This window comes from Bos taurus, chromosome 29 (genome assembly GCF_002263795.3).
Source record: "Bos taurus isolate L1 Dominette 01449 registration number 42190680 breed Hereford chromosome 29, ARS-UCD2.0, whole genome shotgun sequence".
Classification (NCBI taxonomy): Eukaryota; Metazoa; Chordata; class Mammalia; order Artiodactyla; family Bovidae; genus Bos; species Bos taurus.
This window is the reverse complement of record NC_037356.1, coordinates 27,522,918-27,546,257: the sequence shown is the minus strand read 5'-3', so window position 1 is coordinate 27,546,257 and position 23,340 is coordinate 27,522,918. Positions and strand designations below refer to the sequence as shown.

The 23,340-nt window shown below is 37.7% G+C and overlaps 2 protein-coding genes and 2 pseudogenes across 2 annotated transcripts; all 4 read right to left on the bottom strand.

Moving 5' to 3' along the window:
- Nucleotides 1,541-2,441, bottom strand: OR10D1LP (olfactory receptor family 10 subfamily D member 1L, pseudogene; annotated as a pseudogene).
- Nucleotides 8,030-9,025, bottom strand: OR8G47 (olfactory receptor family 8 subfamily G member 47). Its single transcript, XM_002699179.5, is given in 1 exon segment — nt 8,030-9,025. A coding segment is annotated over 1 exon segment (957 nt). The 5' UTR covers nt 8,987-9,025.
- A 6,147-nt stretch (nt 9,026-15,172) lies between these two features.
- Nucleotides 15,173-16,114, bottom strand: OR8G5 (olfactory receptor family 8 subfamily G member 5). Its single transcript, NM_001390230.1, has one exon. It carries the CDS (start codon nt 16,112-16,114, stop codon nt 15,173-15,175), a length of 942 nt encoding a protein of 313 aa, NP_001377159.1.
- OR8G41P (olfactory receptor family 8 subfamily G member 41, pseudogene) lies at nt 21,460-22,390 on the bottom strand (annotated as a pseudogene).

Below are 23,340 nucleotides of genomic sequence, written 5' to 3'. Positions count from 1 at the left end.
GCATGATGCAGGGATGTTTTTGTTAAGTCTTAAAACACAGGGAAATGAGAGCCTGACTTGCTTAGTATAAAGAAAGTTTCACACAGGAAATATTTTAATTGGGTCTTTACTGGGTTCTCTGATGGCTCAGATGATAAAGAATCTGCCTGAGGTGTAGGACACTCAGGTTCAATCCCTGGGTCAAGAAGATCCCCTGGAGAAGGGAATGGCTACCCATTCCAGTATTCTTGTCTGGAGAATTCCATGGACAGAGGAGTCTAGCGGAGTACAGTCCATGGGAGTCACAAAGAGTCAGACATGATTGAGCAGCTAACACTGCACAACTGAGCAGCTAAATACTCTGGAAGGAGCATTTCTGTTAGACAGAATAAAAGGCACAGGGTTTAAGAGAAATGACCAGAGGAAATGTACTTTCCTTTAAAAACATTCATCATCTCATCACCCTGATATGAACTTTTAAACACAACGTTGAACTCTGATCCTGAAAATAAACAAAAGCAGAACTGAGTTGTCTCTACCTCTCCTCCTTCTCTTCCCATCACCCCTTTCTCTTCCCATCATGCCTTTCTCTTCACATTACGCCCTTCTCTTCCAATCACTCCTTTCTCTTCCCATCACCCCCTTCTATTCTCATCTCCCCCTTCACTTCCCTTCAAATCTCTTCCTGGACTAGAATAGCACACATCTCATGCTGAGCTCATTAGACAAAGAAAAAGCAAAGTTAAGGGACAGTACTAAAGTCACAACTTTCTGGTAAGCAAAGGATCCAAAACCATAGACCATTAGCAGTTTAGATTTTGCATGGACTTCTGGTTGTGCTCAGGATTATAAAGACAAACTAAAATTGTGAATACTGAAAAGCCACAGAGCTACTCACCCCTTCACAGACTCCCCCTGGCTACCTTCTTCACATTCTCTTTCATCTACAACTTCAAATCCCAGTCAAATCTTGTTTTCAGGTTGAAGACAAATAGACAGACTTTGTGGTTGATACAGTTCATTGATACCTATGATTCAGTCATTAGAAGACAAAGGTCCTGAGGTCTCACCCAGAGGTCCTTCTCTAACAATTTCTTTTCATTTCAGAAGTCACAGAGTACCACTGGAAGCCATATGGTTGAAACCTTCCAATTTTTTTTTACAATCCCTAGACCTTCAAATGAGGGCTTATCTGATGCAGGCATTTGAGAGGTTGATCATATAATCATTATATGATTATAATCATATAATCCTCAGCAAAGATGAGGAAGTGCTAGGGTAAGGGAGAAGGGAACAAGAGATTAAGAGGAGAGGAAGACAAACAGTGAGGGACAGAGGCCCAGGCTTTTTATTGCCAAATGGGAGCAGTAGGATATCTTATTATCCCTCCTGAGTAGGGCAATTTATTAGTTGTGTGAGCTGGAGAAATTCACCTCATGTCTTCAAATCTTAGCTTCTTCATCTGTAGTAAAAGGGAACAGAGATAATATCTGTGCAAATTCCTCTCACAAGCAATGTGGAGTCACCTCTATCACTTTTAGGAAATTAAGGCCACCTGCTCTAGCACTTTCCTCAGAGAATATTTCACTTCCTTATTTCTCAAGCTGTAGATCAAGGGTTTAGCATGGGGGTGACAAGATTATTCAGGAGCTGAACAGTTGCATTAAGTCAGGGATTACGGGTGGCTGTAGCTAGATGAGAACCACTGGCATAAAGGAGAGGAGGATGGCAGTGAGGTGGGCACTGCAGGTGGAGAAAGCACACAGTCGGCCTTCGGTAGATCAGATTTGAAGAATGGAGCAAATGATGCAGCTATAGGAGGTGAGGATGAGAAAGAAGCAGCTGAGGGGCATGAGACCCACACTGATGAACCCCACCACCTCCAGGGCCAAGGTATCTGCACAAGTCAGCTTCAGCATCACTGGGATATCACAGAAGTAATAGCCCACCCCACTGGGGCCACAGTAGGGCAACTGGAAGGTAAGCATAGTTAGAAAGGTGGCCTGAATACATCCAAAAAATGAGGTGCCCATGGCTAGGATGGCACACACTCTGTGAGTCGTGATTATTGTGCAGCACAGAGGATAACATATGGCAACAAAGCAGTCATAGGCCATTACCGTGTAGAGGTAACACTTGGTACAACACAGGAAGTGGTAGGAGAAGAGCTGGGACATACAGCCTGGGTAGGAGATGGCTCAGCTGTTCCCTGCTAGGTAGAAGAGCATCTTAGGGGAGCTCACAGAGGGAAAAAATATGTCACACACAGACAGTTTACACAGGAAGAAGTCCATGGGAGTGTGCAGCTGAGCAGAGGAGACAATCGTCAGTAGGATGAGCAGGTTCCCCATAAGGGTGAAGATGTAGAAGGACAGCAACAGGACAAAGAGCATGGTCTCCAGGTCCTCTGTGTCTGGGATGCCCAGAAGAATAAACTCAGTCACCTCTGAGGTGTTCCTCATCTGTGTTAGAATGTTGGACTTCAAAATAGAATACGGGTCTCCAAAGTATCAGCACTGATGTCAAACTCGGAAGCTATTTAATAAAGGATAAGCAATTATTTAATTATCTCGTTATGTGTCCTTCTAGCAAGTGTAATTTACAAAACAACATTAATAAACTAAATAGTTTTAAAGGAAGGTTATAAATATGTAAAGTGACTTTAAATAATTCCATATGAAAATGCTTTAGTTTCTTTTATTTTTAAATTTAAGTCTCAGAAACAACCTTATGAAGTAAAAGAAGACATAAAAAGCATGGGGAGTTTTTAGTAACTTGATCATGTAGCTGGAAAATAACTGATCTGAGATTAAAACTCGGGTCTGATTGCAGTTAAATTTCTAACATCTCTGCTGCGAAAACTCCCAGGAAATTTTGCTTAGAGAAGCGGAGACCTGATGCTCATAATCAAATAATTGGAGAGCTGGTATGTTGATGTGCTGTGTGCTTATCCATGGTGAATAACATGTAAAAAGTGGATCTAGTAAAAAGTTAGATTTTGTTTCAGTATAGGAAAAAATTAATGGCTGAGTCGCCTTGTTAAGTGTTGTGTTCTCATCATGATAAGGGTTTGATTATTTGTAGGATGATATTCTTTCAAATATGAAGAACTTGCCTTCCTAATTTAAATGCAAAGTTTTCCTACCTCCACCCTTAATATCCTCTGAAGTTCTTTGCCTTTATTACCTTGTTCATTTTCTCAAATATATCTGAAGAGGCACACATTTAACAAATGATTCTCCTGGTGAGCAGATGGCTTTGATTAAATATGATAAATCTATCTACCTCTATAACACTAAGAATTATGAATATAGGTATAAAAGTTACAATAACAGCTTAATACCATTCTTAATATATTTTAATAAAAGAGAGACATGTGCCATGGGGAAGGCCAGAATACCACTGAGCAAGAGTCCCTTAAAATGGCAGAAACTCTTTGGGATGCTTTTGTGTTTGGTCTATAGTTTTTTTTTTTTTTTTTTTAAGGAAGTAAGAATCTCTTGTATATAGTTGATTCATGTTGTTATATAGTAGAAACTAACACAACGTGCTTGTAAAGTAATTATACTGCAATTTTTTAAGGTATAAAAATTAATTAATTAAAAAAGAGACAAAACTGGAGTTATGTTAATAGAAATATGTCCAGGCACTGCTGAATGCTTCATGTACATTAACACCTTTAGTCCTTACCACAATTCTCTGAGGTAGGTAGGGTTAACTCCTATTTACATTAGGAAACTGAGGTTCAAAGAGTTAAGAAAATTGACCAAGTTCCTACATCTTTAGATGGTAGAGTCAGATCTCCCACAAAGAACAGTAGGAACATCTGCTGAGTTATTGGGCTTCCCTGATAGCTCAGTTGGTAAAGAATCCACCTGCAATGCAGGAGAAGCCAGTTTGATTCCTGGGTCGGGAAGATCCCCTGGAGAAGGGATAGGCTACCCACTCTAGTATTATTGGGCTTCCCTTGTGGCTCAGCTGGGAAAGAATCTTCCTGCAATGTGGGAGACCTGGGTTCAGTCCCTGGGTTGAGAAGATCCCCTGGAGAAGGGAGGAGCTACCCACTCCAATATTCTGGCCTGGAGAATTCCATGGGTTGTATAGTCCATGGGGTTGCAGAGAGTCAGACACAACTGAGCAAGTTACTCATGACTGAGCTGAGTTAGTAATTCTGCCTTTCTAACATTCATTCAAAATAATAATAATTTTAAATAAAGATATGTTTATATTGCTTATTTGTTATAATGTAATTTTATTATCTCTTAATTCTCACAAAATCCTTGTGAAGTAGTGGTAATGAATCCCAATTTCTAAAAAAGAACACTGACATTCAGATAGTTAGAAACTTTTCTAAAACTAAAAAGTGAAGAGCAAGTCATACTCAGATCTTCTGATTCCAGGTTTAGTGTTCTTTGCTAAAAAAAAAAAAAAAAAGACAACAGATGCCAATTGCCCTTTTATGACTGAAAAACCACTCATAGATTCATTCTTAAGATTTGGAGAAGTCTTCCAGGCACCCCCACAACCACTGAAAAATTTAAGGTACTAGATTGTAGCTCCAGAGAGGGAGGTGAGTCTATCAACAACATATTATATTTCAATAGGTCCCATAGGTACATAATTCTTCCCTGGTGCCTCAGACAGTAAAGCGTCTGTCTACGATGTGGGAGACCTGGGTTTAATCCCTGGGTCAGGAAGATCTCCTGGAGAAGGACATGGCAACCCACTCTAGTACTCTTGCCTGGAAAATCCCATGGACAGAAGAGCCTGGTAGGCTACAGTCCATGGGGTCACAAAGAGTTGGGCATGACTGAGCGACGTCATTTTCACTTTCACTTTCATAGCTACAGAGAAATTTCATTTCTTGAGGACAATTCCCAAGGGGATATCTGAGATTATGGTGCAGCATCAATGAAAATTTGCATCAAGAAATATCAGCCTATCTCTTTAGTTCACTTCTATTTATGAGTTCCAATATTCTGCAAGTTTTGCAGATATTTCCCCCACTGAACTGGCCTGAAATAGTCTCACTCATAGAAATAAATCCTACCTCTCTAATTGGGTGTTGATTTTTACTTTTGCAAGTTTGTCCATTTACATGAACAGAAAAGCATTTATTTAAAGTATGTATTCACATATTATTTGTTTTGTAAGTGCATGGGTGGGTGGTAGAAATTGATCAAGAAAATCAAAAGAGGAAAAAGTCAAGTAGGGTTCAAAGACTGATGAATTGAATGTGAATCAGAAGGGAAGGATACTTTTTCATATGATCCATACATATGAAAGGTTATACATATGAAAGAAATATCCGAGTTTGGAAAGGAAGATCTAGGGTTCACTCTAAGTATTGTGGATGATGCTATAGATTTGTATGTTATCCTTTCCAGGGTAAGAGCTGAAACTCTGAATGAGCATGCTGCAGAATTAATACCATCTAATGCCATAGTTCTTCTTCCCTTGGTTTATAGACTTCAAGCATTCCTGAAAAGCAAAAAGAAGACAGGCTGATCTGGCTAAATCATCATAAGTGATGATATTTTCTTATGATTCTAACCAACATCATGAGAACTGTTGAGTGTAGTGTCTCTTGGACAATTCAGAAAAGGAAACTTTCACAAATATTTAAGTACAAAACTTTATTAATTATTATAATATTTATCTTCCCTAAATGTCTATCATTTTGTCATTGCAGAAACTCATTTATAATAATAAATGTCTAATTTCATCAACAAAAGAGGCTGCAGGGGCAAACACTGGCATCTGCCTTTTTAAAGCCAGTTTCTTTCCACATTTCAAAACTATAACATTTCAAATGTTATACACCATTTCCAACAATTCCTGAGACACCACTGGTTCATAATAACTTGCCTTAGTGTGCCGATGTAACAGTGTAGCATCTATTATAAATCATATTATTTTCACATACCAACTAGGCAGCAATCAAGTTATTTTCAAGAGTCTACAGATCTGTCTTCTAGATCTATACAGAGTACATTTTGTATAGATCTTTATACTCTCTTATGTGTTTTGAAGATCACAGAAGTTATATTATGTAATAAAATGTTTCAGGATGGGTCTGACTGACCTAACAAACCCTTCTTAGAATATGAGAAAGCTGAAGGAAGAAGACCTGCTCATCAATGCATTTCAGTCCAAATGTGTATGAATATTAACTTTCATCTGGTTCTGATTAAATCTCTGAAGCCACTTTCCAGTAGTTTTGAATACAGGTAACAAAGAAAGTACAGAAATGAATGTGTCTGGTTCTCACATTCTAATAGACTTGATTGAATCCATGATGATTTATGAATTATGAATATGAGCCTTTAAACACCCTAAATCCAGCATCAGGAAATAAATTTTCACAAATAATTTATACTAATTAACTTCCTTCATGTGTTAAAATGACGTTCAAAATCCACTTGTAATTCAGTTCTCTCCCATCAACATAAATAACTGCTTGTGAAAAAGCAATTGAAGCTATTATTAAGTCAAATAGAATGATAAATTTGATGCTCCTCTTTTGGGGTTTCACCAATGCCGGAACCGCAGGAGATGTGGGTTGAATCTCTAGATCTGGAAGATCCCCTAGAGTAAGAAATGGCATCCCACTTCAGTATTCTCACCTGAAAAATTCCATGGGCACAGGAGCTTGGTAGGCTACACTCTATGGGGCCTCAAAGAGTTGGACATGACTGGGCAACTGTGCAAGCGTGCGCGCGTGCGCGCACACACACACACACACACACACACACACACACACACACATCCAGTGACAGCATCTTCAATTGTAACCCTGAGTTGCCTGGATTAGCAACCCATTGACTTGGTAATGGTAAGCCTGACATGCTCAGTATATAAAGTAAGTATTCACATATTATTTCTTTTGTAAATGCATGGGTGGGTGGTAGAAATTGGTCAAGAAAACCAAAGAGGAAAAAGTCAAGCATGGTTCTTTGAACCCTGATACCTCAAAGATGTTGAATTGAATGTGACCCAGAAGGGAAGAGTACTTTTTTCTTATGATTTGTAAATATGAAAGGTTATACATATGGAAGAATTATCCGAGTTTGGAAAGGAAGATCTAAGGTTCACTCTAGGGTTTGTGGCTGATGTGGCTTCTGGTATAGTGCCAGAATTATGTAATAGATTCACACTTGTTTTCTAGAGTCCAGTCACGCGTCAGAAACAAGGCAAAATCTAGGATTCTTAGAATTACCTAACATTAACAAAAAAGGATATTGTAAAAAAGACTTAAAGAAAATACATAATACACTAAGCTGGATAGTGAATTATAGTAGGTCAGGCAGTTTTCATTTATCATAAAAAAGTGCCACTTAAGAAAGCAAAATATGAAACCTGGATATTACTGTTTATCCATCTATCTACATATATATTAGATGTAAAAATAAAAGTGTATACACTTATCTAAAACCATCTTTTATTTTCTTAACACTGTCTTTGAAAAGCAAAATATTTTAATTTTGATGAAATCCACACTATCAATTTCTTATGAGTTAGGATTTTGGGATCATATGTAGAAATTTTTTCCAAGCCCAAGGTTGGTTATCAACACAACTTAATGACTTGAGAAATCAGATATTCACAAGTTAGGATTTGGAAAAGATACTTTTCCAGATTAGATGTGCAAAAGTTAGAGATTACAGTCATTATACTGATAGCATATTTGCTGGTTTTTGGTGTTTTTTTTTTTGGACAGAAGAAAGAATATTGATGATAACTTCTAGAAGATATTTCATTAACAGAAGGTTTATTATCAATTGTAGACAAGAACAGAGGGAGGGACGGTGCTGATGGCTTTAGTGGGCACATGTATCCACATCATCCTATTTCTTTTAATCTGTATCTCAGTGATGTTTATGAGAGAAAAACTCAGAGACAAATGGCATTACAGGCCATACAATGTGAAATAATGTCAATAGAATGCCACTAAATGTATGGATATATGTTAATAAATATATATTGACATGTGGGCTAAAATTAAATATCAACTTGCACAATAAAATAGCCAGTTACAGAGACTAAAACTTCATTCTCGTATTATTTCTGATCAGAAGAATATTCTTCTCTCTAGTATTTTCTTCAGGGCAACATTGACATCCCTGTTCCGTAGACTATAAATCAGGGGGTTCAGCATGGGTACAACAATAGTGTAAAACACAGAGGACACTTTCCCTTCATCCATGGAACTGACTGATGATGGCTGCAGATACATGAATGCTGCAGACCCATAGAAAATAGCCACAGCTGAGATGTGGGAGCTGCATGTGCTGAAGGCTTTAGATCTGCCCCGCATGGAAGGAATGTGGAGGACGCTGGAAATAATGAAGACGTAGGAGCTGACAATGATCAGGCTGGGGGCAAAGATGTTAAGTGCACTAAAACATAGAACCAGTAATTCATTGACATAGGTGCTAGAGCAGGAGAGCTTTAGGAGGGACAGAAGATCACAGAAATAATGGTTGATCATGTCTAATTTGCAGAAATGAACTCTAAGCGTGCAGCCTGTGTGAGAGAATGCACATATCAATCCCATCATATACACTCCCCAAATGAGGGAGAAACAGGCCTGATGTGAAATGATAATATTATACAGCAAGGGGCTACAGATGGCAACATAGCGGTCATACGCCATTGCAGCCAACATGTAACACTCAGAGATAGCAAAAAGGAGGAAGAAGTAAAGCTGAGTTATGCATTCAGGGTAGGAGATGACGTTCTTCTCTGTCACAAAGTTCACCAGCATTCTGGGGGTAATGACAGTGGACTGACAGAGGTCAATGAAGGACAAGCTGCTGAGGAAATAGTACATGGGGGTGTGCAGGTGAGAACTGAGCCCAATCAATATGATCATGCCCAGGTTCCCCACCACCGTGACCACATAGATTCCTAGGAAGAGGAGGAAAAGGGGCAGCTGGAGTCGCGGGTGTTCTGTGAGCCCAGCAAGGATGAATTCAGTCACTAATGAGTGATTTCCAGGGTCCATTTTCTTCTCGGCAGGTTCTAAGTTTAAAAAACAGAAAAATGAGTGTACGTGTGTATGTATGTGTGTGGGTGTGTGTGTGTGTATGTGTGTATGAGGGAGAGAAAGGTTTATGCATCTATGTGTGTGTGTGTGTGTGTGTGTGTGTGTTTGGGTGTCAGAAGCAGAGAATAATTCTGCAGAGATCATTCTTTATCCATCATCAGAAGACATACATAATGAAGGTAATTCTCCAGTATATCCTGCTACTGTAGGATAAACAATCATTCTGGTTGAACTAGAATATAAATGATAAGCTTCAAGAACTTTGTAATTAAGATATTTCATAATGTTTAAGAGAAACAATAATTTATGAATTTTTAAAGTTAGTGAAAAGAAATGTTTCTAGTATTATTTCTGAGTATTCATCTTTCCTCCAAATTTCTATGTTCATATATTAATATCATCAATGTCAAATGCCATAGAACTTTCCTTTCATTTATAATAAGTAATATGGTGTATGCTTTCTATAATTAATCAAGAGAGGATTCACAAGTCTTTGAAAAGTAGTTATATTAGTTGGGGTTGTCTTCTTTAGTAACATCTCAACTTAAAATATCTGATGACCAGTATCATTTCACCTGAGATGTAATGCTATAATGTCTCAGCTTCCTTCTCCCTGGACTTAGACTCCAGAGGGCAGAAATGCAACTGCTTGGCAGACATCATGTTTATACCTCAATAGGTTTTCCCACCCCATCCCACCCTATAGATTATCTTATTCTAAATAAGATAATCTTCAGTTCAGTTCAGTCACTCAGTCGTGTCTGACTTTTTGTGACCTCATGAATCGCAGCAGGCCAGGCCTCCCTGTCCATCACCATCTCCCGGAGTTCACTCAAACTCATGTCCATCAAGTCGGTGATGCCATCCAGCCATCTCATCCTCTGTCGTCCCCTTCTCCTTCTGCCCCCAATCCCTCCCAGCATCAGAGTCTTTTCCAATGAGTCAACTTTTCACATGAGGTGGCCAAAGTACTGGAGTTTCAGCTTTAGCATCATTCCTTCCAAAGAAATCCCAGGGCTGATCTCCTTCAGAATGGACTGGTTGGATCTCCTTGCAGTCCAAGGGACTCTCAAGAGTCTTCTCCAACACCACAGTTCAAAAGCATCAATTCTTCAGTGCTCAGCCTTCTTCACAGTCCAACTCTCACATCAATATATGACCACTGGAAAAACCATAGCCTTGACTAGATGGACCTTTGTTGGCAAAGTAATGTCTCTGCTTTTGAATATGCTATCTAGGTTGGTCATAACTTTTCTTCCAAGGTGTAAGCATCTTTTAATTTCATGGCTGCAGTCACCATCTGCAGTGATTTTGGAGCCCAAAAAGATCAAGTCTGACACTGTTTCCACTGTTTCCCCATCTATTTTCAGGGGTGAGAATATAATGGCCTAAATACAAGCCATGTACTCCACTACTATGACCAGGGCATCACTGTACTTAGATTAATCTATACAGAAGCACTAAGTGTTAGATATGCCAACATTTAAAAAATATAATCATGTATTTTGCACATGCTGTCAAAAGAATTCAAAGATGGTAGAGATGTGGATGAGTAAAGTACATGCAAAATAAAATAAGTAATTTTAGTGTCAATTCAATACTAGTCAACAGTGATATGTTTTTTAAAAAACCAGTGTACCTTTGGTCTAGATTTGCAAAGGAAATGAGTAGGTACTAGAAAATAAAAATTCATATTCTTAACACTCAAGCAATGTTTGGACTATTGTGTTCAGTTTGAAGTAAAATTCTGCGTGTGATAAAGTAAAAGCTGCACATAAATATGATCTAGAAATATGATATTTTAAGATGGCTAAAACAACCGAAGATATTTTTTTTCCAGCAAAGGAAAAATTCTTGTGACACAGGGCAGTTATCTCAATGTTCATTATATGGCAGTGAGAGGTACTGAACTTATTTTATATGTTCAAGAGATTGAGTAAAATTAACTGCTTCAAATTATGGAAAGAAATATTTGGTTTTACAGTAAAGACAAATATCCCTATCATCAGACACACCCCAAGCTGACGATCATAAAAATTTGAGCACAGACTGAGTAACCACGTACATAGCAGATATTCTTTAAGGACACACCTAATGGGTAGTTGGAGCTAATGTACTTCAATTATCTTCATTCTAATGGATCCTGAATATGTTAGACAGTAGGAGATTGAATCCTCAGCTAAATACCATTCTTGCTGTGTGGTCTTGATATAACACGCTTACTCTCCAACTCTCTGAAAAACAGAAACAATAAAATCTACCTTCCATGTAAATTTCGATAAATGATTTCTATGAGATATTTAGCATGGTCCATACCTTTGGAAAGACCTTAATACTGTCAATGTTATTTTAATTTTGATCTACTGAGGTTGTTGCATTATATCTTTTGGTTCAGTGGCATTCTCATTCCTGCTATGATGGCTGGAGTACGTCTAGGCTGCATATTGTCACCCTGCTTATTTAACTTATATGCATAGTACATCATGAGAATCACTGGGCTGGATGAAGCACAAGCTTGAATCAAGATTGCTGGGAGAAATATCAATAACCTCAGATATGAAGATGACACCACCCTTATGACAGAAAGCGAAGAAGAACTAAAGAGCTTCTTGATGAAAGTGAAAGAGGAGAGTGAAATATCTGGCTTAAAACTCAACACTGAGAAAACGAAGGTCATGGCATCTGATCCCATCACTTTATGGCAAATAGATGGGGAAACAGTGGAAAGAGTGACAGATTCTATTTTCTTGGGCTCCAAAATCATTGCAGATGGTGACCGCAGCCATGAAATTAAGAGACACTTGCTCCCTGGAAGAAAAGATATGACCAACCTAGACAGCATATTAAAAAGCAGAGACATTACTTTGCCAACAAAGGTCTGTCTAGTCAAAGCTATGGTTTTTCCAGCAGCCATGTATGGATGTGAGAGTTGGACTATAAAGAAAGCTGAGCACTGAAGAATTGATGCTTTTGAACTGTGGTGTTGGAAAAGACTCTTGAGAGTCCCTTGGACTGCAAGGAAATCCAACAAGTCCACCCTAATGGAAATCAGTCCTGATTATTCATTGGAAGGACTGGTGTTGAATTTGAAACTCCAATAGTTGGCCACCTGATGTGAAGTACTGACTCATTTTAAAATACCCTGATGCTGGGAAGGATTGAGGGCAAGAGAAGAAGGGGATGACGGAGGATGAGATGGTTGGATGGCATTAATGATTCAATGGACATGAGTTTGAGTAAACTCTGGGAGTTGATGATGGACAGGGAGGCCTTGCATGCTGAAGTCCAGGAGGTCACAAATAGATGGATACAACTGAGCGACTGGACTGAACTGAACTGATGATGGCTGGAATTTTTTTTTTTCCTTAAGACATTATCTTTTTCCTCCTTTCTACCTAAATACATACAATGATCCTGAAATTTTGAAGTTTTTACTAAATATAAACTTCCTAAATATTAATATTTTCCAAGGTCTCCAAATGAAGTTTGAATAAATTTCTGTCATTCAATGATTTATATCACCCAACAACAAAAACTTTTATTTTTATGTCCCACCAGGTGTCACATGTTTTAACTATTATACAAAACAGGCTTTGACAGAATCTCTTTTATGACTCATTATATTTCCTTATTTTCTCTCACACATTCCCAGTGTATCTGATGAAATCTATTCAATAGCTAGGGCCCTTAAGTTAAGGGCTTTAATAATGGAAACCCCATGTAATAAGACATTTTCTGTGAGCTGAGGATACCTTTCTCATGTTTACATTTAGTATGTGCTTAATTTTGTATCAATTATTATGAGTTACTTATTGGCTTTTCTTCTGTACTAGACTGTAAACTCAATACAGTGCTTGGCAATATGCCTTATATACAAGTATCAATAAATATGATTTTTTAATAAAATTATTGAATGGAGTGTAGTGATAAGTTAACATAGACTCCAACACAAGTGAACAAAGCTCTCACACTACGTGAGTTGAAATGAGTAAACAAAGAAATACTGGCCATACTTTTATACAGCAGGGACAAAGAGATGATTAAGGGAACAGTTGCTCCTCAGGGAGTGTGGATATTAGAGTGAGGAGAGATAGAGACAGAAAAATAGCTACTCACATCTTTTCATCTGAGGGACCTAGAACAGAAGATTCAACTTTCTAAAGTCCTGTACTGGGATTCAGATACATCCCTCTTTGTCCCCAAAACACCAGTGCTGTGTATTCTTCTCCTCTATTTCTCTGTAGGGAAAATGGTTCTGGTGATGCAGGTGGGATAGTTCTAAGTTCTAACCTTGCAGGACTTCTTGTTGTTGTAGGGTCATAACCTAGAAGACTCTGTTGTAATAATTTTGAGTCACTGGTCCTGACTTCTGTTGAAGTCGATGGCCCCATGCAAATGTTGGTTGATGTGAATGGTGATTTATAATCTGAGTATTGATGCTAAGAGTCAGATGAGGAACAGATAATGCTAATGATCTCCCACTAGGATCATATCCCAGAAGTATCAACTCTTGGGAAAAGTTACAATTAACAATTCCCTTTTCTCACATTGACTCTCTAGTGTTTAATAGTGTCATATAGTTATAATTTATCATTTTTGTTAGATTATAGGTTGGAAGCAAGGCTGGGATAGATCTTATTATAACTCTGGTGAATTTCATGTCAAGCTATATAAGAATTCAGAATTTTAGGAAACTTTTAGACCTGCATTAAAGGAACATTCTAAAGTGATTTCACACCAGAGATTAAAAAAAAAAAACAACAGAAAAAATTGTGTGCAATATTTGAACAATTTTTTTCTCCTTGACATATATTAACTGTATTTTAGATGCCATGATATATTTATATAGCAGTAGTACTTGAAATATTTTAACATGCAGGCTGCAGGAAGGTTTCAACTGGTTATTATCATAACCCCATGAAAAGTTCCTAACAAGTAGAATAAGTTAATGACTTTATCTAACTCTATAAAAAAAGAAATATTGAGGAATAATATAGAGATATGTCACTTAATGTGAAAAAGTTTACTAGTTGTTGTTTGCTTAATCTATAGAGTAATTAAAAATCATGTTCTGGTTCAAGGTCACAATCTAGGAAGATCCACAACTCTGATTGCAATAATATAGCAAAATGCATCATATTTTCTCTTTATCTTAAAACCAAATTTATTGAACTATAATTTACATGTGGTAAAATTCTACATACTAAGAATTTTCTCAATATCAATATAGGTGAAGTTCTTCTGTTTGGGTATAGGAAACCATGGTAATCTGGACTGGAGTATTTGAGTTCCAGATACCAATGTATCTGCAGATTTGTTATGTTGACCCATCAGATACCAACCATACATATTATTTTTTAACACATATAGGTTGCATGCTTGAAAACCCAAGTTTTGCTTCAGGAATATTGGCTTTTTAACTTTTTTTTAAATATAAATTTATTTATTTTAATTGGAGGTTAATTACTTTACAATATTGTATTGGTTTTGCCATACATAAACATGAATCCGCCACAGGTATACATGTGTTCCCATCCCGAACCCCCCTCCCTCCTCCCTCCCCGTACCATCCTAGAAATCAGCTGTTCACAAGTTATATTACCTGCACTGGGGTTTGATACAGAAGCTACTTATGTTCATTCTTCTAAATTTTTGTATAGAAATAATTTATGATGTCATCAGTTTTATTGCAGATCTTTGAAGAACTCGTCAAATAGAAATTTAATTGATTTTAACTTTTAAAAGTAGCTAATTAGAGAAAGTAATGGACAAAGACAGTGTGAGATATATATGGCTTCCCATAAATGTTTTTAAAAAGGAAATAAGAAAGCTGTCAAGGACTTTCTAGTCTCAGGAGCTATCTTAGGTCCCACAGATATGGCAGTAAAATACAAGCATTGGGTAACCTTTATGAACATTACAGCAGATAGTACATTTTGGACAGTAAGCATGCGAGTACACACTGAAAACAATAAATGGCATAGTAGGAGGCACACTGGTTTGAGCAATGTAACAAAGCATGGAATTTTGTTCTTAACTCAGATTTTAAGCTCTGGTAAGGATTTTGAAATAAGAGAATCATACATCCATTCGGTGTAACAAGCAATGACTAGATCTAAAATATCATGCTCATCTTATGTCTGGTCACAAAAACTTTCTTCTGTCAAGCATTTTCTTCAGGGCAACATTGACATCTTTATTCCTGAGGCTGTAGATCAGGGGATTCAGCAATGGCACAACAATAGTATAAAACACAGAGGACACTTTCCCTTGGTCCATGGAGCTCACAGATGATGGCTGCAGGTACATAAATGCTTCAGATCCATAGAAAATAGCAACAGCTGAGATGTGGGAGCTGCATGTGCTGAAGGCTTTGGACCTGCCCTCCGTGGAATGAATGTGGAGGGTGCTGGAAATGATGAAGATGTAGGAGCTGAGGATGGTCAGGATCGGGGCAAAGATGTTAAGTGAACCAAAGCATAGAACCAGTAATTCATTGACATAGGTGCTAGAGCAGGAGAGTTTTAGGAGAGGCAGAAGATCACAGAAATAATGGTTGATCACATCAAATTTGCAGAAATGAACCCTAAGCATGCAGCCTATGTGAGAGAATGCACATACCAGTCCCATCACATACACTCCACAAATGAGGGAGAAACAGGCTTGATGGGACATGGTAATATTATACAGCAAGGGGCTACAGATGGCAACATAGCGGTCATATGCCATTGCAGCCAACAGGTAACACTCTGCAATTATAAAAACAAGAAAGAAAAAGAGCTGAGTCATGCATTCAGGATAGGAGATGATGTTCTTCTCTGTCACAGAGCTCACCAGCATTTTTGGGGTAATGACAGTGGACTGACAGAGGTCAATGAAGGACAAGTTGGTGAGGAAATAGTACATGGGGGTGTGCAGGTGAGAACTGAGCCCAATCAGTGTGATCATGACCAGGTTTCCCACCACCGTGACCACATAGATTCCTAGGAAGAGGAGGAAAAGGGGCAGCTGGAGTCGTGGCTGTTCTGTGAGCCCAGCGAGGGTGAACTCAGTCACTGAGGAGTGATTTTCTGCTGCCATTTCCATTTACGTAGTCTCTGGAGGGGAAAGAGTAAAACACTTTAATTGGAGGGAATTCATTACATTCTTTTTCATTTGGAATAGAGTGCTCCATATAAATGATTCACAGTTTTGGCATCCTTTCCACCTATATAATCACTTAAGTCTGGGTCTATTTATGGAAGGAAAGTACATCTACATTCAATACTTGCAAAGCCTCATTTTCAACTATAATAAATATATTTTCTATTAAAGCATTTAGCCATGTTTATAACCATAAAAACATGCATGGCAGCTTTATTCATAACAATGAAAATTGGAAACAATTCAAATTTATGTCCATCAACTGATGAATAGATGAGTAAGTCATACTATAATATGTACATACATAACCATATGCATATCCACATATATACATGTATGTATGTGCATATATAAACATATACAGCAACATATAGAGATGGTGTCTATAGATGGGATTTAAAGTGTGGCAGTCTTTTAATTCATCATCCTCAGCCACAAACTGCCTCATCCATCTACCCTATGATGTCATGTCAGTATTACCATTTTCTATTTGTGCCATAAAAATCAACCCTGAATATTCATTGGACAGGATTGTTGCTGAAGCTGAAGTTCCAATACTTTTGCCACCTGATGCGAAGAGCTGACTCATTGGAAAAGACCCTGATGCTGGAAAAGAGTGAAGGCTAAAAGAGAAGCAGCAGCAGCTGTCTGTCTTTTTGTTTTTTTCACATGAAATAGTCCTACCATCTCTCTTTGTCTCTGTTGTGTTGTAAATATGTTCTCTTTTCTTTTCCATTTTACTTAAGTTAGAAATCATCATGCAAACATTCTCCAACACCTTGTAATTGATTTGACTTTCCCACTTTACATTCAGAAAACTGTTATTTCTAAACAGCACATTTTTAGATTTGAGATATATTTTAAGTCAGTTGATGCATTGAATCATACTTATTCTCCTCTGTATAGCAAGTAAATTGCATAGTGTTTAGGACATAGAGGGATACAAATGGGATTTTATAAGTAATTCCATACACAAATGTATGAGAATATTTACCTGAATTTTCATGGTATTATTTCCAGACTTATAGTCTCAAGCCACAGATGTGAGATTAATATACTCACCTTTCTTCTTGCTGGAAATCTCAATACCAAATTTTGTTTGCAACATGCTTCCTTTGACTCAGAAGATAGCTCTGTATTGGTGTCAGGAATGATAGGTACCCAGCTTTCTGCTGTCTTTAGTGTTGAGAGGGCTGGCACAGCCCCTTTTGAAGCTGGTCTACATCACAGGTCAGCATCTCTAAGTCTTCAGTGTGTGTTTCTTCAGCCTCAAGGTAGCAAACATCTGCACCTTTCTCAGTTCTCCCCTGAGTGGTTGTGATCACTGTGCTATGAAGGTGTGTCGTGGATTTCGTATAAGCCAGGCAGTAAATAACATGGAGTCAAATACTCTCCAAGGACTTCCTTTTCTCAGAAGACAAGCTCTTGAGAAAGAAGCAGTTGCAGTTGACATGTCCCCAGTTGTCTAACTTTTTTCCTTCAAGAGGAATTCTCTGTCAATCCTGAACTCAACAATTAGTGACCAAGATTTCTTCACAGGATCACCTGGAGATTTTTTCAAAATAAAATCCTCAACCAGCATCAGATCCTTCTCAGGAGCATTTGGGATTTTGAGATTCTGCATCTCATACAAGCTCCTGGCCAGTTCTAGTTGTTCCTAGTCCACTCTGTGAATAAAAGGTTTTAGAGGATTGGGCAACATTCTGACAAGTTATCTTAATGTTAAAATGGCAACAGTTCTTAATATGATGAAGTAAATCATTTATGCTTGCAAAAATGTATTTAACTGATTTTACATGTAAATACAAAAACACATATTAATTCAAAGTCCAATCTATATGTTATTGGATTTAAAGTTATGGGGTAAGAATTCAGAATATTGACTTAATTTTTGATTTTTTTAGGTGCTCACTATTAATGATTCTAGTGCTAAGCTGCATATATAAAACATTTTATTAGGCACTTATGTTTCATGTTTCCTCTCTTCTTATATATTGTATTTTCACTTTTTGTTCTAAAACAGGAAAATTGGAAACATACTTAGAAATGATTGAATCAAGGTAAATTGCACACTCAAGTCAGGAGAAATCTTATAGTTAAATATAAAAAGACTCATTTTTATTTTTTACCAGTTTATACTTTTGTTACATTGAAAGTAAAAGTCACTCAGTTGTTTCTGATTCTTTGTGACCCCATGGACTATGAGTCCACGGAATTCTCCAGGCCAGAATACTGGAGTGGTTAGCCTTTCCCTTCTCCCTGGGATCTTCCCAACCCAGGGATCGAATCCAGGTCGCCGGCTTTGCAGGTGGATTCTTTACAAGCTGAGCCACAAGGGAAGTTAATGCTTCTCAATTTTAGATACTCATTTAAACTCATTAAAAAAACTTATCAGGGAAGTTTTTTTTTTTGCTTTTAATTTCAATACCAAGGTTGAACCCTATGCCAATAAAGACAAAATTTTAGGTGTGAGGTCAGATATCAATATTTTTCAAAAGCTCCTTAACTTTTAATGTGCATGGGAATAACCTAAAGATCTTGATCAAAAGCAGATTCTGATAGTAAGTCTTGTGTATGGTTTGAGATTATACATTTTCAATAAAATCTTTCAGATTTTACCACTATTTCTCGTCTATCGACCACTCTGAGAAACAAGGTTCTAGAGGATCTTTTGTTTTAAATACCTTCCAATGGAGTTCTTTCAGATTCAAGGAAAATCCACCATACCCATGCACCAAAAATCTTTTGGCTTTGGGTTTGCTATGGCTGCAGGATTCTGATATGTTTGGAGAAGAATACTGTGTGTCTGGAATGCCACTGTATAAGTGAACAGATTATGATTGAAGTTGCTTCAATGTGCCAAATAAAAGAAGTGACAAAGAGATTTGGAATTTGGTAAAGGTCAGATATAGAAAGAATGTAAACAAGAAGTAAAGAGATCATTCCTATATTATTCAGAAATTAAAAATATGAAGAGATCCATATAAGCCATTCTTTCATTTCTGACAGGTTATATGTTCTGATTTAGCTAATTTATATATAAATTTATATATTCTGGACTATATATAACAGACTAGGAATCTTGCCTAAGATAGAAGCTTTAATTGTAGCCGTTCTACCTTCTTTTATAGTATTGATGAATATTAGGTCAAATAATATGAAAATAATAAGACAAATCACATGAAAATTAAGTCAAATAATATGAAATAGTTGAAGATGAATGTTTGACATTGATGAATGAATGGATAATGAAATACATGGGTGGTAAATAAATTATGTTATATATATATAAACATAGTCATAGTCATATATTTGGACACTATAGTTGAATAAGGCAGCACACTACCCAAAGAATGTTGATCTGTCAGTAATGAGTAAGACGGTTTGACCTGAGACGAGTCAGAAGACAACTGGGTATTCAGAGTTTCATGTGAATTTATAGTTACCACATGTTAATGCCCAGAAGCTAAAAAGGAGCAATATGAAGGGAGATAAGAGATGTTTCCAAGATAAAACTGACAAGAAATGGCAATTGTTTATAACTTACATGGCAAAAGGCATGAACCTCATGAAAGTAATACAGCTCACAGAATTTGGGGTTATTATGAGTAGCTGTTAACATACATTTATTGTTGTAGTTTAGTGGCAAGGTTGTGTTGGATGGACGATTTGCAACCCTGTGGACTGTAGCCTGAAAGGCTCCTCTCTCCATGGGATTTCCCAGGCAAGAATACTGGAGTGGGTTACCATTTCCTTCTCCAGGGGATCTTTCCCAGCCAAGGGCTGAACCCACGTCTCCTGCATTGGCAGCTGTATTCTTTACCGCTGAGCCACCAGGGAAGCACCTGTTACCTAAACAGTATAACACTAATGGTGTAAAGATAAAAATGGGTTGGGCTCCTTGTGTAGAAATTGTTGGTATTGAATATGATAATTTGAATGTCTTTGATAAGTCTTATCATAAGATTCTGCAATCACTCTGCATTTGGTCTTTTTGCTTGATCAACACAAGTTTGAAATATTTTGATTGTTTTCATTAAATCAAATGAAATAAAAGTGAAGATCACATTGGAGAGATCTAACAAAAAGCAATACAACCTCACAGAAAAAGTAGATGCTTAATGTGTAGAAAGAAATTACTGGGAAGGCCTTACACTTACCCACAATTACATGGGGCTATTGGGCTCCAAAATCACTGCAGATGGTGACTGCAGCCATGAAATTAAAAGACACTTACTCCTTGGAAGAAAAGTTATGACCAACCTAGATAGCATGTTGAAAAGCAGAGACGTTACTTTGCCAACAGAGGTCTGTCTAGTCAAGGCTGTGGTTTTTCCAGGGGTCATGTATGGATGTGAGAGACGGACTGTGAAGAAAGCTGAGTGCCGAAGAATTGATGCTTTTGAACTGTGGTGTTGGAGAAGACTCTTGAGAGTCCCTTGGACTGCAAGAAGATCCAACCAGTCCATTCTAAAGGAGATCAGCCCTGGGATTTCTTTGGAAGGAACGATGCTAAAACTGAAACTCCGGTACTTTGGCCACCTCATGCGAAGAGTTGACTCATTGGAAAAAACTCGGATGCTGGGAGGGATTGGGGGCAGGAGGAGAAGGGGATGACAGAGGATGAGATGGCTGGATGGCATCACTGACTCGATGGATGTGAGTCTGAGTGAACTCTGGGAGTTGGTGATAGACAGGGAGGCCTGGCTTGCTGCGATTCATGGGGTCGCAAAGAGTCAGACACGACTGAGCGACTGAACTGAACTGAATAGATTACTTTGTGTAAAATCACAGTTCTTGGAGCCAGACATTCTAACCTCTGTCTTTATTACGTTTGGGACTATGGGGACATTTACTCAAAGTCAACAAGCTTCAATTTATTCATCTCTTAAATGGAATCAATACTAGGGCTTGCCTTGAAAGAATATCATAAATATTAAAGAAAGTTGTCTAATATAAAGTGCTGGGCACAGTGTTTGATATTTTATACTAGCTCAATAATAATATGTCATTACTTTATGATGATCATCTTAGTTATTCTTGTTTTTGTTTTCTTAATATTACACTGAAACTTTAAATCTCAAGAGTCTCTGACTTTTATTCTTGATATTTCTCCGTAAATAGTCATATAACACAAATTCAAAGGTTTTAGCCTGAAGGGTATTTGGAAAATGTATTGTATGGAAAATGATCCTGAATTTCCAAAAACTTGAACAATAAAACTAAAATATTACATATCTCAGTAAAGCAAAAGTTTATTTCTGATATGACACTAACACTATTCATCTACATTTTCCACTGTCCAGAATTTTCTTCAGGGCCAATTTGACATCCTTATTCTGCAGAGTCTTGTCAGAGGGTTCAGCATGGGCACAGAGCAGGTATAAAACCCTTGTCTTTATATGACCCCCTTGGTCTATGGGACTCACAGATGATGACTGCAAGTACATGAATGTTGCAGATCCATAGAAAACAGCAACAGCTGGGATGTGGGAACTGCAGGTGCTAAAGGCTTTGGACCTGCCCTCCGTGGAGTGTATGTGGAAGGTTTTGTAGAGAATGAAGATGTAGGAGATAAGAATAATTAAGGCAGAAATCAGGACGTTGAAAGAACTGTAGACTAGAGCCAAAAATTTGTTGAAATAGATGTTAGAACAGGATAGCTCCAAGAGTGAAAAAGCATTGCAGAAAAATGGTTAACCACATTGGCCTTGCAGAAATAGAGTCTCAAGATAAGCCAAGTATGGAATGTCGACTGAATGTTTCACAAGACATAAACTGCTGCTGTGAGCTGGAAGCACCTATAATAAGACACGATGGCATTATAAAACAAGGGGTTACAGATGGCAACGTAGTGGTCATATGCCATTTCAGCCAACATATAACTCTCTGCAATAATAAAAAAAAGAAGAAAGAAATAGAGCTGAGTCAAGCATTCGGAGTAGGAGATGACATTTTTCTCTGTAATGAAGTTCACCAGCATTTTGGGGGTAATGACAGTGGATTGACAAAGATCAATAAAGGACAAAGTGCCAAAGAAATAGTACATGGGGGTGTGCAGGTGAGAACTGACCCCAATCAGTGTGATCATGCCCTGGTTCCCCACTACTGTGACCACATAGATTCCTAGGAAGAGGAGGAAAAGGGGCAGCTGGAGTTGTGGCTGTACTGTGAGGCAGCGAGGATGAACTCATTGAGGAGTGATTTCCAGGGTTCCATTTTCTTCTCAGCAGATTCTAATTAAAAAAAAACAGAAAATGAATGTATTTCTGAGAGAGAGAGAAGAGAGAGAGAGAGAGAGAGAGAGAGGCAGAGAGTAATTCTGTGGAGATCATTCTTTATCCTTCATCAGAGGACATACATAATGCAGGGAATTCTCCAGTATCTCCTACTACTCTAGGACAAACAATCATTCTGGTTGAACTAGAATAGAAATTATAAACATCAAGAACTTTATAACTTAGAAATTTCATAAAGTTTAAGAGAAACAACAATTTATAGATTTTTTAAGTCAGTCAACATGAAGATTTCTAGTATTATTTCTGAGTACTCTTCTTTCCTCCAAGTTTCTCTGTTGACATATTAATATCATGCATGTCAAATAACATAGCATTTTCCTTCCATTTATAATAAGTAATAGTAGTGTATGCTTTCTATAATTAATGCAGGAGGATTCACAAGTCTGTGGAAGTAGCTGTATTAGTTGGGGCTGTCTTTAGTAACATCTCAGCTGAAAATACCTGAAATGTGACGACCAGTATCACTTTCACCTGAGATCTGATGCTTTAATGTCCCAGCTTCCTTCTCCCTGGACTTTGACTCCAGAGGGCAGAAATGCAACTGCTTGGCAGACATCATGCTTATACCTCAATAGGTTTTTCCACCCCAGGAACCATTCTTCTTATTCTAATTTGGATGATGTTAGGGGTGAGAGTATAATGACCTAAATACAAGTCATGTACTCCAACACTGTGACCAGGGCATCGGTGTACCAAGATTGATCTATGTAATTTGGACTTCATGACTTAAATGGTGGAGATGAAAACATGATTCTGTTCTCCAAATCATAAAGTTCTTTTGAACACAAACACTAGGTGTTTGGTATGCCAACCTTTTTAAAATATAGTCATGCATTTTGCATGTGCTCTCAATAGAATGCAAAGATGGAA

What these genes read in the sequence shown, in the direction of transcription:
- OR8G5 (NM_001390230.1), bottom strand. Translation starts at nt 16,114, where the DNA reads ATGGAAATGGCAGCAGAAAATCACTCCTCAGTGACTGAGTTCACCCTC.